Raw genomic sequence first — 19,937 nt, 5'->3', positions numbered from 1 at the left:
AGCAAATTCAGGTTAGGTTAGATTAGGTTGGGAATAACCACATGTGTTTGGGTCCGTTCAGTTGGGTTGGGTCAGGTTTGGGTTAGACACCTCAGTTTAGAATTCGTGTTGGGTTCAGTCCTTGCTTGGATCCTCTTGAGATTGGGTTAGACCATCGTATGGGCCGACCGGAAATTTATGGCCCTAAGTTGTTCTTCAATAGTTAGATCCAAGCGATGGATATATGGTTAAAAATTGTATTTAATGGTTAAATATTTACCATGCGGCTATCATATATGGGACTAGGGTTGGGGTAGAATTGTAGCCTAAGCTAGACTCACAACCCATTAACCCATTACCCTGTGGCTCAACTTGACCCACTTAAAATTTATTGAGCTCAAGCGCAACCAACTTAACACGGCTCATTTCACTATAATTCATTGAATTCTAGCCTGACCTGATCCAACTTGGCACATTTAACTATAATCGGGTGAGACTTGACCCACCTGACAGAGAATGACCGACTACATATAAAAGCATACATATGTCATTTGTCTATTAATTTGTTTTGAGTTTTAGGCCAGGTCAGATTGGTCATCAGGCCAACCATTGATAAGTTATGTGGGCCTAATATCTAATTGGGTAGGGCTCAACACATCCCTTACCCATTAACTCAAATAACCATATTTCTAACACGGGCCCGATCCACCACCCATTTATCTAGGCCCAGACCAGTTTCAGAAATGATCAGATCAATTCACCTGTGGGCCATCTGACCCATTGCCACCTAAGCCAAGCCATCAAACAATTCAAAACCCATGCTGAAGACAGCAGAAGGCGAGACCCAAGTAAGACTCAATCCTGGGCTACACCATGATATTTTTTAGAATCCATTTCTCATGTTGAAATTGTGCTTTTGGCTGTTCCATACACTCAAATTTCACGGTTGATAAGAACATGCTGTGGATCAACATATGGCCATTAATGGGTGTAGGAGTCTTGGCATAAATCAACAGATGTAGATTACGTCCTGGCGGGCAGGACAGACTTGGTCCAGACAGGGGCTCTCGTCCATCCAATTTTTAGAGCATTTTAGGACATGAGCCCAAAAGTGAGGCTGATCCGAAGTTCAAGTAGACCATGCCACAGTAAGCAATGGTGATAATGACATACACCGTTGAAACCTTTCTAGGCCCCACCGTGATGTTTATTTGCCTCCCAACCTGTTCATAAGGTCACATAAACCCTGACGAAGGGAAAACATAAATATAAGCTTGACCAAGGATTCTGCAACTCCCAAGAAGTTTTTAATAGTGTGCATTCAATACCCACTGCATTGTCCACTTTGAGCCTTGTATCTACCTCATTTTTGAGCTCATACCTTAAGATAATCTAACGAAATCGACAGAAACACAAACATCACAGTGGGCTGCACAGAGCCCCTGCCTGGACCGAGTCCATCCTCACAGCAGCAGAACGCAGGTCTAAAGTGACTTGCTGCCTAATTAATGCATATATGACTGTCAATCCGGGCCATCCATCAACTGGCCACCCATGATCAGCCAAATTCATGAGCTGTTCGACCTATAAAAACCGTGAATGGTTGGAACTCTTTCTAGCATATGCAATGCAGCTGCCGCATGCAAATCATCTGAAAATCGAATCCAATCCAACCACAGCCTAATTAATGACAAATCATCACCAAGTTCCAAAGTTTAAGCCTACTTTATAAAAAATAAAAAAGATTAACTAGATGCAGTTAGTCTTAGTTATGATTTGTTATGGTTTTTGAGAACCATTGGCAATCCAGTGTTAAAGGATGGTTCAAACCATTGTTCAAAAACTCAAAAAACTGGACTCGATGTCTAACCAGGTCTTGAAGACTTGATTGAGCCTAGCTGGCGGCGGGTTCCCTGTTCTACTGTCCTCCCGTCTACCATTTGTTTTCGTAGCTCAGAACAGTTGACCAAATCATGCCGAGTCATGTCAGATCAACCAAGTTCCGAGTCAATTAGGATGAGCCTCGTTAAGTCCTGACTGAATCAAGCATATCGTGAGTTTCCAAGAGATTCAGCTCGAAATCTCACTGAATTGAGTTGACTCGGTTGAGCTTCAAGTCGAGCCACTGAGTTATAGAACTACTTATTGGAGCTCTTTTCACCATGAATAATACATCTAGTCCATTATTGTAGACATTGATCAGATGGATGGCTAGGATCCCAGATGAAGGGTAGATTGGACAGATCAGATGGTCAGTCCATTCAGATTAATCAACCACTACATGCATTGGAATGATTGCACTGGGCCATTTAACCAGAATTCAGTCGAGAGAGAAGAACCTGTCTTGAGGGAACGGATGATGACATTTGGGAACAGTGGAGTTCCATTGCGATTGTTTCAGACGCAATCACTTTGCCAACAGAAAGAATGAAATTCACCAAAACCCAACATGTGATCTGAACTAAAATCAAGTTCTCTGGATTAAATACAATATTCATAAAACAACAATGAGACACACTTACCTCACCAGGAATATAGATTGTAAGAAAATCTGCTCTCTGCAACTTCAGCCCCACTGTCTGATAATGACCAAGGATTGAAAGTTCCATCTCCATACATTCTGCATGAGGTTGTATGAGGAAATATGCTCTCCAGTGATCAAGGCCTAAGATTTCATCCTCAGGCATCATTGAGCAAAAAGTTCATGTGTGAGTCAACCCCCATCCGTCACCTGAAAAACGCCATGAGCAGTGCTGCCCAAGTTCACCACTCTCTGTTCAAATCAGGAAGGCAAGTTTACATGCTCTCAAGCATCATTTTTAGATGACAGAAGTGGACCTCCCTTTCAGAAGCTTTGACTGCATCCTTGTATACTAATATAGAAAAGAAGGAATGGCAGCCTACATCATATTCTTCCCTCCCTTCTATGGACGGGTTCCATTTCGCGGTAGTGAGTAAGATAAATGTTCAAATTCGGGGTGAAAAGATCATGATCATATACTTCCCAACTTCTGTGATTTGCATTCCATTTATGTCATTTTCTCACCTTCGCCTCCATACGTATCCACAAACCCATTTTTCACAGTGCATGTGCAGAAAAAGACTGGTTACTTTGTGCTTACATTTTCATGCTGCCATTTACCTGAGAGAGTTTGGAACCAAAAGAGACGGTCATCAACTTAATATAAACCAATGGACCGTGTCCATTGAAAAAGGTGGTTCTATGTGATCATCAACACAAGGGTGTATGTTAGTACAATCAGATCCACCTAGAGCCATGGTTTGGTGATTGAGTCCATTGATCTGATTGGCCATGCCATGGATGGACCACTCCCCCAAAATCTCTTGGATTGGAAGATTGTCCTATCAGGGAGATTTGATGGCATTACTCATTTGCAGTGTGGCCCATCCAATTAACTGTCTAGATAAAAGAAGTAATGGCCTCTCTTGTACAAATTGATGACCTGAAGATGCTATACATATCCTCATGTGGAGGATCATATTCATACGCTGAAAAAGAAGAACATTTCGCCACCATTACAGTTGTAAAAAGGTACAATATTTCACCACCATTTTTGAGTCATGGTTTATCGTCCACCATACATATGAAATACATGCATATTGATAAATCATAGCACCCAATGGATGAGACTGGCCAAAATGCTACACTACTTGAACGGATCCTGACCGTCCATTTGGTAGCTGTTGAAAGGACGGGTAAAGTAAAACTTTCAGCAGCCCAAATTCATTGAGCAAAATCAGATGGTTACAATTGTTCAATCAGTATGAGTTCAGTCTATGCACCACCACACTGGGGCGAATGATTTGGATGGTCAGGATTGCCGGACATGCATGCAAAGTTTGTAGTGGATCCGATGCCACTAATTGAAAAAGGGACACTCCAGATGGTACCAGTACCACCCTAAGCTACGTTGGTACTGGGCAAATGTAGGGCCCATAGATGTAATCACACAATCCAACCTGTCCACGATATGCATAAGCGTATTTACCCCCAAGGCCCTACAACCAGGCTAATCAGTAGATCAGGTGGATCATACCACAGGGAACAAGTTGGTGGGGTGGGTGGGGGGAGGTGGTTTGTAAGCCCACCCTTGATCAGGCATAACCCATCACATTGTTCCCTGTGTTGTGGACCATTTGAGCGTTTGGTCAGGCTGATTTTTGGCATCTGGGGTTAATATTAGGTGACGCATCTGATGGATGGGTTGGATGGCCTTCAAACATCTCATGGGCCCCAAATCTGCCCTGTGCCACCATAAGCTCACAGTGGTACCCTACCACTCAAGCACACCCCTTCGAGAAATGGTGGTCAACTATCAATGTGGTCTAGGACATTGAGTCTACCCAGTCTGTGAAAGATGAATTAGTGCCTCAACACATTCCTACTCTTCAACTCCTTTGGACAGAATCGCTTCTTCAATCGTCCTGATGACAACACTCAGACTGTTGCCACTCTCTAGAGCTCTAACAGCAGCTCTGTGGGCGTGTTTGTGCCACTTGAGGAGATTGTATGACTGTAAAACTGACCAGCGTGCCTGATTTGACATCTGTTGCATGAGAAAAATGGACTGAGTTTATCAGCTACTGCTTAGAGTTCCTCATAATCCGGCAATTAGCAGACGAGATTAGAGAGACCTGTGCAATGGATAGAGGAGGTTGTAGAAGAACGGAGATGCTCCTAAACAGATTCTCGTCATTTTCTCCTCCCTCCGCTTCTCCGTATACAAGAGCTTCAGCTGCAATTCCAGCAAAAAGAACCATGCAGTACCTGGGCATGCAATTGCGCTTGGGCATCAATCAATTGCTCGAATGGTGTGATTGGGAATTGCTAGTATTGGTAGAGGCTATGAATTGGGTGTGCCACAAAAAGGCATTCCTTAATGTGAGCTTCAACAGAAATTGGATCCGGCGCAGAAGAGTCCATGGTCTGGATTCCAGGACCATTCATCGGAGGGGTCCCACCATGTACTTGGGAGCAGTATGGGAATCTCACTGACGGGATGATCTTGACCATCCAATTGGTGACAATAAATTGATGGTAGTAAAGGAATATTGGCAACAGTCAGCAATCAATGGAAAAAGATCCAATCAGATGGGCAGGATCGTCAATCTAGCAATTGCAGAAAGTGGTCCCTCCATGGTTCAACCAACCTGATGGATGATCCATTGGGCAAAGCTCCCAATTTAAATGAAATGCACAAGATGAGGAAATTTTAAAAGATTGTGTGTGCTATTAGTTGTTTGGAAATCAACTGGTGTGAAATGCCCATCATGGATTTAAGTCTAAGTGGCTTGGCCTGACTCAGCACTTCCTGAGTCAAGTTGCTACTCGAACGAGTCAGTGGTAAATCGTCCCAACTCACCCATGTCATAGGTGACTCATGGTGTCAAACCGGATTCGGTTTGAGCAAGTCTGGTTCGATCAAGTCATCAATCCATGACGCCCATACCAAGATCTAGTATTGGCGACTCTTATTGCCATGCGATCTTGATCAGAAGGAGATGGAAAGGGTCACCCAGTGACTGAACTAAGCTGTAGCTAATCCACCTATGGGTGTTTCAAAAAACCCAATCATTCCCTTTATTTATGTCATCAGTAGCAGCTAAACCTACCTATCAAAAGAAGCGCTGGAAAGCCGGCCCTCCGCAAGCTCATTTTCCAACTTCTCATCCCAAAACTGAGTTCCTGCCTGCAGAATTCATTTAAAAAATTAAGAAAACAATGAAATTAAAAGGTCTGTCTTAAAGTAATGAGCCAAAACATCCAGTAAAGAGCTAAAAACAATACAAGTGTTTGTCAAAATAATGACAAGAAGCAGCAGCAAAATGAGTTTTTAAAAACTGATTTTGTATCCTTTGGTATCTTTGCCAAGTAACCGTTCTTTTATCTTATCTAGAAGGAATACAAGAATAGAACATTCTGGAATAAGGAAGAAGGTATCCAGAAGTTTAACAATTGTATTCGTCACGGGGTCAAATCTTGGGCTTTGCCGTTACGGCCGTTACAACCTGTATCGTAAAGGTAATGGTGGTGGCTGTTGCGGCTACTATTACCATTATGAAATACCTTGGTCTACTGGGAGTTCTTTAATTGCGCAAGATCACTTGATGACAGACGTTTTTTTTTTTTTTTTTTTTTTTTTGTGAAAGGTAAACACTACTCACTAGTCACTACTAGCGATTGAACCCTGGATCACTCACACACACTACATTGTGTTGATGAGAGACTGGTTAGAAGTGGAGGACACATTAAGAGAGTTGAGACATGTCCAATAATTGCCTTTCTTCCTAGAGGTGGTGTGGAAACTCAATTTCATGAATCGGGGTGTTGGAATGGGGGTCATTGGGAGGTTAGAGGTGGGTTGGCAACTGGCCAGGTCGGGTTCAACTCAAGCCTGACATGGTTATAATAGGGCCAAAAGGTACAGCCCAGCATTGCCCGGTTTAGTAATTGGGCCTTTGATTTCAAGCCCAAGCCTGCACCCCTCAATAGAAAAGTTTGCAAATTCTAGGCCAAGCCCAGGCCCGACCCTTTTATTGATCAGGCTTCCAAATGCCAACGGCCACTTGTACAGGCTCGAGCCAAAACCCTAATGGGCTGGGACCCAATACTCAATGGGCCAGCCAGCCTGTTGCCAGTTGCCACCCATGGTTGGAGGAATTATCCAAGATGCTGCAGGAAGTGTGGGAAGGATGTTCTGTTAGGACTTCTCCTCTAATTGTTGTTGTACCTGGTGTCATGCAATTTTTCATCACTTTCCAATTTGTAAGAGAAACTTCTACCGCAGAGGAAGCCTTATGGGTCACCAATTATTTTCAGCAAGAGCCATTGGCCAAAACATCCAAAGTTGCATGCATACATTAGATCCATGATCCATTTAGGATGAGCAATCAAGTGAGTGAAGAAAATAACTTAGAGCAACTAAGTGGATTTCCATTCCCGCACTTTGTTGGTTATGCATTTACTCTAAAAAAGAAGAAAAAGAAGAAGAAGAAAGAAAGAAAGAAGGAAAGAGCAGAGTTGATGAAGTCATTGAATTTTTAAATTGGAGAGGTTTTGACTACTTTAAAAATTGAATACAATTTGTAACTCCAATATGCAGAAAACCGAAGGATCTATACCAAGTTCTCAGATGACCCAATGAGTTAGAAACATTGTTGGAGGTTGAAGTTAGGAGACTTTCAAGTCCAAGGATATGCATAGTAACCTTGGGTTTTCAATTTGTACAAGTGGGGCCCACTTTTCAATGAGGTAGACCATAGGCTTACTAGGGCTCAACAAGCTCAACAAGGATGACCTTTCCGCAGGTCTCCTCAGCAGGAAAATCCATACCCTCCATTGGTGGCTTGAAAATAGATGGTTGGTTAGGAAAGGGAAGAAAAATGGGTTCACATTCTGACTAAAGAAAAGGCTAAAGATTGGACGAATGGGATGTATCAATATGGGAGATTTAACAGGTATTATCTATGAAATGTGGAGCCATCATATCAACAGCAAGGTAAGCCAAAATGATTATGCAACAGTAACAGTGGTAATTGTTACGCATTACAGCGCCAAAACGACTGTAACGGCCGTTACAGGAAAATAGCCCGTAACAGCCTCATAATGGTCCTGTAACAGCCCATAATGGGGCCAAAACATATTGTTTATTTTTTATTTTTTAAAAAAAGATGCCCTAACAGCTATTAAGGCATGTATGATAACAGTAACAGCAGTGGCCATTACGCCTGGCGGTACCCCTATGGAATGTCTAGATCAACAACTTGGATCATTTAACAATAGGTTCCGCATGTACAATGTGAAAACTCAAGAATACTATACATATCCTTGAGCGGTGGAACAAAGCTAAAAAATGACTGTAAAAAATATAGTTTGGCTTCATGCCAAGTAAGTCAACAATCTAAGCTATTTTTCTAGTAAGACAAACAAAGGAAAAATATGGAGAGAAGAGGAAGAATCTGCACATGGCTTTTATAGATTTGGAGATGGCATAAGATAAAGTACTTAAGGGGGGCTATGTATGGGTGATGAGGAGAAATGGGTCCTGGAAGGATATGTCAACATCATTGAAGACATGCATGAGGGTGTTGTTATAAGAGTGAGAACAGCTTGTAGTGAGACTAATGAGTTCCAAATGTTTCGGAATGTTCAACAGGGTCAGCAGGAAACCCCTACCTCTTTGCACTTGTTATAGATGAATATTAAATTGTGGTCTCCAAAATTAGGTCCCTTTGATGTGTGTTGTTTGCAGATGACATGGGGTTGGCCAATTGGACCAGAGGGGGAAAATGCTAAACTGGAGGTTTGGAGGACAGCTTTAGATTCTACCGGCTTAAAAATTAGCAAAATCAAGACGAAGCATTTGGAATGCAACTATAGTAGGAAAAATTATAAAGGTTAGACATTAGTTTAAATTGTTTGTCGAGAGATTCCCTAAAGCAAATTGTTTTGCTAACTTAAACCAGGGTTCGATAAAGAAGAATTATTGACAACCTGCACACTAGGACATGAATAGCGTCCTTGTGTGCCTACTCTATACGAGTAGGGCCATGGTTCAATGATCCATACCATTGATATGATGGTATCTAGCCTGGATAAGGGTTGCACCAAAGATGTGAAGTTGGAAATCCCTAGCCATTCAATCTTTGGCCTTTTTCTCAACCCTAACTTCTTTCTTAATTGCCAATTTGTGCCATTGATCAATGGGTTTGGATTTTCCAATCTGAAGATTGTTACCAACCGGACATCCACAGTAGCCCCATTTGGTTAGCAACATCTATCACCAAACCATGGAAGCCGTTTTGTATGGAATGCATGCATCATCACACTTCGTGTCTAAGTGCATCATGACCAAAATTCCTCTTCAAACAGATGGTGTGTGGAGCCAATGAACCTTCGGAGTACAATTATAATTTTTTTCTTTTGGAAAGACAGCATAACTTCATTAGAAAAATGAGAAAAAAAGGCAAAGATGAGCAATCTACATTCCAAGAATTATAAAAAATAAAAACTGAAAAGAATCAAAACATACAACAGGAATGCTAGTAGCAGCCTTGAGGATCAAAACCCAATCAATAACTTGCAATCTAGACTTCCAGTACAGATCAGGGCAAGGATTTGATTGCGAACTCTCTCAAGTACAAGATTATATGCAAAGAACTAAAATCAAGTCCTAGTCCCAACCTTTTTGAAGTTAGTGAAATGTCGATGATTTCTTGTCAGAAGAAAAGGAACAGATTTGGAATACGATGGGGATGGTTTTGCATTATAGAAAAGGAACAATGGGGATGTGAAGGCTTGTTAACTTGCCGAAGATAGCCAAACAAGATTCATAAAACGGGACCCAAATAGATGGGACAGGCTATGATGATGATGAATTTTGTGAAGCATACACAATTCATTACAAGTATTCCATGAAAATTACTAGTACATCAGAAACTGTAGAAGACCCTCAGGTGCCCATTTTCATTCCTTCAAGTAGGTCATAAGCATTATTGAAGGGAGGGTAGAAGCACCTCTCTTATGGTACCCAATACTTATGGTTTCACACAGGAAAGAAAAGAAAACAAAGACCTAGTTAAAAAAGTGAAAATGACATTCGGATCTATTCGGTACAAACTACGAAAGAAAAGGTTCCACAGAGGCATGTCATGAGTACTGGTGTCAACAGGTCGGGCATGGAGTTATCTTCAGTCTGGATTTGAACTGGTCAGGTCAGGCCTCTCAGGCTGGCCCTGTTCAAAATTTTGAGTTGGCTTGGGCCAGGCCTTGCCAATTGATAGCCCCAGTCATGAGCTCGTGAATTACCTTTTTTTCTGAATGGTTAGAAGTACCCATTTTTGAACAAGTGAAATTATAAAGTTGGATCTATTTGGTACTACACATTATAAAAGAGAAGGTTCCGTGGAGACATATTATGGGAAGACTATGAGAGCTCATAGAATTACCTGCCCCTGAATTCCCATTTGCATAGCTACAATCGGGTCTAAAATTACTCCACGAACTGGGCAACCCATAAGGTATGCTGGAAAATAAAAAAAAAGGCAGAAAATCATATGCAAGAACATCAAAAAACTGAAAAGAAAAAGAAAAAAAGAAGAAAAAAAAAAGAATCCTCCTGGCAATCAAAACCATTGAGATGCCATATCATCAAGAATTTCAAATAAGGATGCATTTAGTTACAAGACTGCATTCATATGTGCTATTGAGAATTGCAATAGCTAGTTCATTAAAGTGAAAATCTACAAATTGCATTTCCCTTCCTTATCATTCACATACTTCAAATTGCAATTGCATTACTTTCAACATGAACTTGGGAGATGCAAGTGCAAATTGAGGGCTACTGTCAACATGGATATAGGTAAGCTATTTACAAGATGGTCATTTCTGCTTTATTTAACTACATATTTGATTCAATCGCATCCATGGTTTGCAAATCGGTTTTTGCATATGGAATTAGTTCATGGCCGTCACAGGTCCCTACCACCCCGTGTTGCCCCTATATCGGGCTGTATTGGGCCGATACAGCAGTATCATTCATGGACGATGCTGGTACATATCGGGCAATGGTGAGAGTAACACTCACAAGACAAATCAGGGATAGGTTCCAAAGTATTCACAGCGCATCCACATAATGAAGCTCAACATTTAAGATTAATTTTAAATATGTAAAAAAAAAAAAAAAATTTGCAAGAAATACTACCGTGAGCTATCTATGCATCTGTGAAAAATCACAAGTTAAATGCAATATGTGGCTACTCCAACATCCTGCTTTCCACTATAAATGTAGAATACAAAAGACATACCTGTGGACATTGAACTATTTCTATACGAAACAGAAATTACCAGTAAGAAGGTGCCCCGCTTCATGAACAAGAATCCGACGCCTGTATGGAGGCCATAAACATGAGATCTGAGCAAGACAGCTGCCACCTAGGAAAATTGCGTCTAGCATAGCTAGCCCCAATATGGCAGCTAGATTGGGTCTTATGTCTATTCCTTGAGAGAGTAGAAAGGATAGCTTACTGCCATTTTGGATCATATTGTTACATTCGTTGTTTTCAAAATTGAGCTATTTGCGAGGTGAATCTTATGATTTATATCATATTGCACACCAATGATATGAATCATACGTTCAAATTGCAAATCCCAAATATCAAATCACACGATTGCCGTATTGAATTGTACAAATCGTAAGATAAATATGGACTGCATAATGGGGCCCAATTTTAGATAAAAAATCAATTTATTCCAAATTTTATACATTTTTTCTTCTTGTTTTTTACCCTTTTGGTTTTAAAACATGTAAAAGGCCCTCCCTTAAAAATCCTCCTTATTGTCTTTTGAGAGAGAGAGAGAGAGAGAGAGAGAGAGAGAGAGAGAGAGAGAGAGAGAGATCCTCCCCCATTAAAAATTATCTTTGTTGTCCTTTGAGAAGGTGAGATCTGGGGGATTTGATATTCAGAAACACAAAACAAAGACATGACAATGTCTTTTTCTTTGGTCAATAGAATTGAATTCTAGTTTTTCTAATGTGATTGTACAGTCAAAAGGTAAAATTATTAAAGGACTCTTTTATGTTTTTTGAGGTAAAGTTCTTGAACACAAAACATAAAGGAAAGACAAAATCCTTTAACATTGGCACAATATACATACCTTATAAAAGTTCTCAATTGCCAATATAATGACATGGATTACTTTTATTAGTGCACATTGATGCGGACATCAGTGGTGCACCCTTAAGAGTGTAACAAAGGAGGAGGCATCGCCGACAGAGTACCGAAGCGGAGGAGTTGATGCTGATGGACGCCGGGTCCATCAGACCCATTTTCTGACGCACTACGGGTGCAGGAGCAGCATGACCACACCCTAACCGAAGGCCCATGGGGCGGATTTCACACCCTGTCGCACGGGTGTTTTAGTTTTAGGCATCTTTTTGTTCTTTTTCTTATTTTTAGGGGCTTTAGTGCACTTTTTGTTTTTTTCGTGGCTTATATATACAATGTGAAAAACCCTATTTTATTATTGAATGAATGAGAATTCATATGCTTTCTTCCTCTTTTACCAAAGAGATTAGGGTTTCAGGATTGACCCTTGGGTGTTGAGGATTCCACTCCGGTTTCAGGTTTTCCTTCTTTCTAAATCTTCGAGGTGTAAGAAAAGGTAAGAAGCAACCGTCTTCTTTTCTTTGATGCCTTAGAATTCGTACTTTCTTTCATCTCGAACCCATCTCTTCTTCATCTCTTTCGTTCCTCTCTAGATATTTCCTTTTGGTTTGAACGGAAAAGAGGGATAGCTAGTCAAGAGAATCGGATCCAAACTTGATTGTAGACTGGCTTATGCTTGATCTAGGATATCCTCATATCCCTAGGTCCTCCATTTTTTTAGTTTACATGATTTTATGCTAAGGGGCATGATCCTGACGAAATGATTTCATATCTGTATTGAGATTGCTTAATCCTCTTGATTTTATGCTAAGGGGCATGATGCCTTCTATCAGCCCATTTGTTGGGTTTATATAGGAAAGGGCAAATCCTTCCATGAAAAATCCACCATTAGTTTATTTGAATCTTATCCCATGATCTATGAAACGTGTTCTTCTCTTTATTTTATGAATTCCCATTTAAGTTCCCCAATCTACTGCCTTTTTGTATGTATTCTTGGGTCGCAGAACAAACAAAAAGAGGACAAAACAATGGAGGAAAATGAGATGAGCAAGCGAGCGATCCCTATCATGTAATTACTAACACGTATTCCTAAATTCATGTAAAAATAATCACAAAGTGCAACTCATCGATCGCACAAATAATCATAAAATTGCTGAGTTTCCAACCGCTTATTTTTTTTTTTATTATTATTATTATTATTATTTTTTTTTTTGAATTTCAATTTTGTAATACTCACGGAAGCATCCAAATTTTCGTTCAAGTTAATGAATTTCAAAGTTTTGAGAATGTGAACCTTGGAACCCAACGAAAAACCCATCCCAATAGTCGTTTAGGGGTTGCTGGGCTACCTGGAAAAGTAACTAGAAATGGCATCCATAAGTAGGGGTAAATTCCTGCTTTGGGACCTGTGAAAACTTAGAAACAATTTCCAGTCAGAAAACAATCCCATCTTTTGTGTTTTACTTTTGCTCCTTGTCAGAGGTTGGCCGGCAAATTCCAAGGAAATGGATTCCTTCCTAATAGTCACATTTTTCATTTTTTATTTTTATAAATATTAACTACCTAGTAGAATTCATATCAATTCTTTCCTAGCACCTAAACACAATTTCTGGATTCCACAAAATTACATTCCCAATACCCAACCATGAGAAACAAAACTCTTTCTCAAGAATTTCGTTTCCTAGAAACAAATTCTTTGGTGTTGAACCCTGACTTTTTTTTACACATGCACATGCCCACACACACCACAATGGGCACTTGAACCCATGACCTCAGTGATGAATCTCAGAGAGACGTTTAGGGGAAAAGCACACTAACAAGAAAAGTTGAAGACATTATCATGGCTAGAATCTCGAGAAAATCAGGGACTTGTATCTCTTTTTGAGAATTAGCCAGGACCTCCTTGTCTTTACAAGGATTTAGGTTCCTAGCAAACCTAGACAACATTCTCTCCCTTTCTCTATCTCCCTCCCCCTATCTACCCATGTGTGGTGAGATCTCATTCATCAATCACATTCAAATCATGATTTTAGGCCCTCGAATCAAATATCAGTCAGATTCACAGCTTGAGAGGGACACATGACAGGCAACGATGGGGATGGAGACACACCAAACATTGTGCGTGGGGACCATAAGATTGCCTAAAATGAACCCAACTCACGATTAGGTTCCTCCCACCAAGATGAAGTGACATACCAAATATTTTGATGATTAAAAACTTGGGTGGGCCACAACACTTGATTTTAAGGGTTTGCCCTTTTTTAAAAGGATGAAGCAATATTATTAGAGCCAAACAGCCAAAAAGAAAACATAACAACAATAAAGAAAACAAAGAAAAAAGGAAGAAGCAAAAGGAAAGAAATAGGAAATCAACCAAAACCTTGCACAAGAACCCAAAAATAAGGATTCAACCCGCCCATTTTAAAATACACAAAAGATCCTGATTGAGCACCCTACCTAAAGAACACCCCCGGTTATGGAAGCAACGATTGCTTCTTTCCAGCCAGCCCACAACAGTGCAAGCAGAGCCAACCTCCATTTGCTACGGCCAAGCAAACATCCTCCTCCATCATGCCAAGATCTAAAAAGACAATTAATAGAACTAGGCATCAACCAACTAACTCCCGTCGATCGAAGAACACCGATCAAACCACTCTAGAGGAGTAGTGGATATAAAGATGATCGACAGATTCCTTGGTACTCAAACATAATAAACATACATTAGGGAGAATCATCAAATGCTTCTGAAGGTTGTTCGTAGTAAGGATTATGTTTCTTCTTATGAGCTAGGCAAATGCTAAAACTTTGGGAGGAGACCCATGCGGCCAAACTACGAAGTGCAATGCCAGTCATCCCTTTGGATAGGATGAGAAGGAAGTTAATGCAAGGACCAGGTAAAGAATCTACTAGAGCTTTCAGTGCACCAAACAAGCGAGCCTTCAACACTCGGAGAAGCCAAGATCCTCTGCAAGCAAGAAAGAGACACGACAGATCCTCATACTCATTATCATAAAGATCCCTCCTATAAGGGGGAGCCCAAACACCTCCCGAATCATCCTGAGAGAAACAACTAGCAACTGCAATGTCTGCCACAGGGCAAAGACTAACCAAATCAGGGAAAGAATATCTGAGCTCGACTCGCCTCACCAAATATTATCCCAAAACCTCATCCTAGACCCCTCCCCAAGAACATAACTAAAACCTAAAAAGACCTTTCGAGCAATCCAAGCTTTCTCCTTCCACAAAAACGAGGTCCATTAAAGGGAAGAGTCCTTGGTCCGCCAACCATAGGGGTTGGTGCCATATTTAACCACGACAATTTGCCTCCAAAAACCCGAGGACTCCACCTCGAACGGCCAACCCATTTACCCAGCAGAGCCACATTAACAAAATCTAGGCATCTGATCCCCCCAATTGAAAGGCCGGCACACTTCTTTCCAACTAAGAAGATGGAATCTGCCTTTGGAAGCCCCTCCTTGCCATAGAAAGCCCCTTCTTAGTTTATCAATATGGTCAATAACTAGGATCACGTTCCATCCAGCACTTTATCCGCAATGGTAACAGTGGCCATAATGGCCACCACCGTTACCTTTACGATACGAGTTGTAACGGCTGTTATGGCCCCCGTAACTGCCATTATGGTTGCTTTTTTTATTGATAGAAAAAACACAAAAAACCTGTATTTGCCCTATAACATTGAAATAAAAATAAAAAAACCCATATCTGCCCCGTAATAAACCATTGTAGGACTGTTACGGCCTTTACAAGGGGTGTAATGGGCTGTTAACGGCGATTACGTCATTTTTTTCTATAACGGCTTTTATGGCCATTATGACCCCGTAACGTGCAACGGTTGTCACTGTTACCTTTACATAATGGCCTTTATGGCACACCATGGGCCTAACTAAGTTTTAAATTGAGTTGATTTTTTTATTTTTTATTGTAGAGGGGATATGAGGGGAGAAGCTTGATGTAAAAAGTGAATTCCACTCTGACAGCCTGATAGGTCCCACAGAGCTCCTAGTGTTTTGAAGGAGAAAATAAGACCTGGATAGACTTCAACAAACAACAAGCAGGCTTCTTCTTTTTTTTGCTATACTAGATAGGTTCCAACAAACAGCAAACTGGCCTGGTTAGAACAGCATTGGCCTAGCCAGACAAGACCAAGACAGACCGAACTAGCCGGGCTATACAGGCTTAACTTTTGATGCAAACAGACCCTTAAGTAGGGGCAAATTCCAATATTTGAGGCCCTATTAAAAAGCTGGTTTGCAAATTCCAGGGACATGGATTCTCTCCCAACAGTCACTTTTTTAGTGTTTTTTTTTTAAAAAAAAAAAAAATAAATAAATATGACAGCACCCCTTCTTTCCCACTATCCAAACACAGTTTCTGAATTCCACAGAATTACATTCCCAGTACCCAAACATGAGTAACAGAATCTCTTACTCAAGGTTGGCAAAGGACCGCTTAGGCCCTTTTGATTCCAGGGAGCCAAACAACCCCTTAAATTTTCCCCAAACCCAACTAAATCATCATCCAGATACTAATAAAATGTCAAGCTTCTATTCAAATCATTTGCATTTCAACATTTCTACAATCACATAAACAAGTTCTCGTTCAAATTAGTCGAATTACAGGCCCTCAAACATGCAAAAGAAAGTAGTCCCAGAAACCCACCACAGCATTCACATAAAGAATCCAAAAATAGCACCAGTTTTTCCTTTTCAATCACTCAATTCGATCCACAACCAAAAAAACATGATCAGAACATAAACCAGAATACCCATCTCAAAACTCATATAATAATCCCTACAAAATCATCAAATTACCATACAAATCGCCAGAATCAAACAATTCCAACAGATTTCAAGATCCCAAAACGAACATATTCGCAGAATTACCGATGTTCTTGCACTTCCCAAAATTAGGGAGGAAGCCCCGGTCGTGGAGGAACTTGTAGGTGCTGCCGACAAGCTTCATGTCATCGGCATTCAAGCAAGCATCGAGCACTTCCCAGTCCCTCTCCGGCCGCTGCAGCTGCAATAGACCGCCACTGCTGCCGCCGTGGGGAGAGGATTGGAGAGGAAGGGATTCGATGGATTTCAAGAAGCGGAGGGCTCGGGCGAGGTCCTTGTCTTTGACGGCTTCCTCGTATTCTCGCCAGCCTCTGAGAGCTCTTGTGGTGGGACTCTTTCTGGCGGGGGATTGAGACAGAAGAGGGAAGGAGGTTCCGAAGAAGGGGGGGATTTTGGGAGAGATGAACGGCAATGGAGATGGATGAGGAGATGATGGACGGCTGAGAGAAGACAGGGAGGGGGCCATTGAGGATATTGCCATGAGAGAGATCTCCTGAGGGAAATGAAGATATTGCCAAACAAACTGAAAGTTCAAAATGCGTAGGATTTATTGGAGGGAAATGATGGGGGCGCCGATTAGCTGCGACCCTGGATCCAGCCACGTGGGTCCGACCCTGACTGTTGCGTCCACCTCGATATATGCGCCGTCCACCCTTTTTGCCACCTTATTTTAGGGGATCATCTGAAGAATGAAGCAATTACAAATCTCATGTGGATCACCTTTGAAAGTAGGGCTGCCACTGGACCAGGCCCGGAAGGGCTGCTGTACATTTTGGGTCTCAACTGCTCCGGGCCGGGCTTGGACTCGAATACTATGGCCAAGGGCCTGGTCTTGGCCTAAAGTTTAAGCCCTTTGCGTGTTGTTGTTGTTGTTGTTTTATATATATATATATATATATATATATATATATATATATATATATTAAATCAGGCAGGGCTGTGGCTGAGAGACCACTGGAACTACCCGATCATGTCCCAGAGCTGTACACGAATTGAACCAAGTTGAGCTTGGCACAACTCGGCTCAACTCAGCTAGTAGCTAACCCCAGCTCAAACTCAGCTCGGCTCGGTCCTCGAGCCTATCTGGCCATTTGGTTTGGTTCGGTCAGCACTCGGGCCAAATCAAGTCGAGTTCGAGCCTACGTGACAATTTCTCAAGCACGTGCAACGCGTCTTCAATTTCTAATCATATGCAAAACAATAACAATACTTTACATGTATTTCATCAAACACTTGGTGAGCAACATCAAAATTAAGATATGAGGGTAGTCATACTTGTTGAGTTATTTCATCAAACATTCGACGGGTAGCATTAATATCAAAATAAACGAGTCACCGAGCTGATTCGATCCGAGTCGATTCGAGTTGATGTTCGATCCGAGTCGAGTTGAGTTCGGGCAAGCTCAAACTCGGCTCGAAAATTTTTCAAGCTCTAAAAACCATCTCAACTCAGTCTGAATCCAATTTCTAGCTGAGGTGAGTCAAGTTTTCCAAGTCAAGTTGAGCAAGCTAACCGGGCTAACTTGACTTGTTCACATCTCTACCCACCACAAGTCATTTTGGATTTTAAAGGTATTTTTGTGATATATGATGCATGATAATGATGGTGGTATTGAAATATAATGCAGTTTAATTGTAGGTTTCAAGAATCTTTATTTGTAATACCATCAAAATTTTAGATTAGAATAAATGTGAGAAGTGGAGAATGTACCTGAGCCGATTGCTCATGAATTCAACATTTGTGATAAAGTGTCGATGTCGCTCTCTTAAATTAGAGTCTTTCTCGATCTAATTTAAGTTTAAGATAATAAGAAACCAATTAATTTCCGTAATAAGGGCCAAGGAATGACCAAAGCCGTACAAATAGTCGGCCTTATGCATAGGCATGCACAAGTATAGTGGTGGAGGCTATGGATGTCCACATTCTCCTTTCCTTCCCACACTCGCTACTCTCTTTATAGTTGAGCATCCCAAAGGGGAGGGGACGTCCAAGGGTTCTCTTGAGATATGTTTCTCCCATCCTTACTGCAATGGATCATATTTATATGGAGTGGTTAGGATTTAAAAAGGAGAACTCAATATAATGCTCCTCTTTCTTATAGACTTATGTGTACATTATTATGAAGAAAGTTTATCAATCCACCTCTATCATACACATAGTCATAACCTAATCCTTCACTATTAAGTACATCCACCTATGATCTATATCTCTTGCCAATAATTAAATGGACCATCAGATTCAACCTATCAAAACATCATTAATTGCGATCAAAGTAGTTTTAACAGTTAAAAGAAATATTTAACGATTGAAAACTGTTTAAAAGCTGATTAAAGTCTTTCAAGTGTTGGACCCAATGAAAAAACTACTTGATGATTCTTGATCTAATCGGATGTAGCCTCCAAAAATATCCTATGATACAACCAGTGGATCCCTTATTCACCCATGTAAGAACCAATGAAACTTAGATATACCCAACATCATCCACTATCAATGAGCTTGCATTGACCTCATAAGGTGAGCCAAAGCCGTCCAAGCAAGATTCATGACCTTTCATACTTCCTCAGGTTCAAGAATTAATCATTTAATGTATGTAATTTGAGTCATTGATCTTACGATCACAGTCCAAGTTAATGAGCTCCCTGATTATTAACTTGAGCTCGATCCACCAATGTGAGTAGTCAAGGGCTCAAACTAGGAACACGTATCCATAACACACTCACACTATTGTGTAGGTTAAGGGAAAAAGGCATGACGAACTCGAAGTTGGTTTCTGATGGTGGATATTGTCTATAATGATACAAGATAACCATATATCTCAATGGTAGATGTTCACAAATGTATCCTGAGCATCTATGATGAACATAGTACATTTGGGTACTAGGATCCATGGAACACAACTCTCACAAGTATGTGACCATTGAGTTTAATCTTGAGTTTCCAAGAACCAAAGGATGTACGGCGTGCACCTCATATGACGCAATGAATATATAATAAGAGTGTAACACTAAATTTATCCCAAGGCTTACATCATTCGTCCAACTAGGACCTATAGTCAATAAGATCAATGGTTGAGATCCGCCCACATCCACTTGGCCAATGGATTAGGGCATGGATGGTTTTTCAGGCACCAACTCTAACAGATTGGGTACACCTAATGAACAACCCAACTCTGACCTTTAATCGGCATAGATAGCCTAGCTTAGACGCTGGCCTATTTGTCAGGCCGTAGACTGGACATCCATGGACCGTCCTAATGGGGCGCGGATTAGCTACTGACAGGTTGAGTAGCCAGACTCGAAGTGACGTCACCAAGTTCCATGGGCCCCATCATGATGTATGCTTTGTATCCACACCATCCATCCATTTGGAGAGAACATTTTATGGCATGAGCCAAAGAATGACTAAGATTC

The 19,937-nt window shown here is 41.0% G+C and overlaps 1 protein-coding gene across 1 annotated transcript; it reads right to left on the bottom strand.

Annotated features, from left to right (window-relative positions):
* Positions 1-2,412: 2,412 nt before the first annotated feature.
* On the bottom strand, positions 2,413-17,056 carry LOC131244663 (uncharacterized). Its single transcript, XM_058244158.1, has 9 exons — positions 16,552-17,056; positions 15,037-15,142; positions 14,485-14,753; positions 10,847-11,072; positions 9,949-10,025; positions 5,614-5,690; positions 4,636-4,768; positions 4,371-4,547; positions 2,413-3,122 (listed from the first exon to the last, which is right to left on the bottom strand). The coding sequence occupies exons 1-8, from the start codon at positions 17,005-17,007 to the stop codon at positions 4,383-4,385; spliced, it is 1,509 nt and encodes a 502-aa protein (XP_058100141.1). The 5' UTR covers positions 17,008-17,056; the 3' UTR covers positions 2,413-3,122; positions 4,371-4,382.
* Positions 17,057-19,937: the final 2,881 nt, after the last annotated feature.

Source organism: Magnolia sinica, chromosome 1, assembly GCF_029962835.1.
Source record: "Magnolia sinica isolate HGM2019 chromosome 1, MsV1, whole genome shotgun sequence".
Classification (NCBI taxonomy): domain Eukaryota; kingdom Viridiplantae; phylum Streptophyta; class Magnoliopsida; order Magnoliales; family Magnoliaceae; genus Magnolia; species Magnolia sinica.
This window is presented reverse-complemented; position numbering and strand designations above follow the sequence as displayed.

Coding starts and splice junctions, on each gene's coding strand:
- LOC131244663 (XM_058244158.1), bottom strand. CDS start 17,007: ATGGCAATATCCTCAATGGCCCCCTCCCTGTCTTCTCTCAGCCGTCCA. Junction 10,026..10,846: donor AGCGGGGCACCTTCTTACTG/GTAATTTCTGTT, acceptor TTTATTTTCCAG/CATACCTTATGGGTTGCCCA. Junction 4,548..4,635: donor CTCCTCTATCCATTGCACAG/GTCTCTCTAATC, acceptor CTCATGCAACAG/ATGTCAAATCAGGCACGCTG.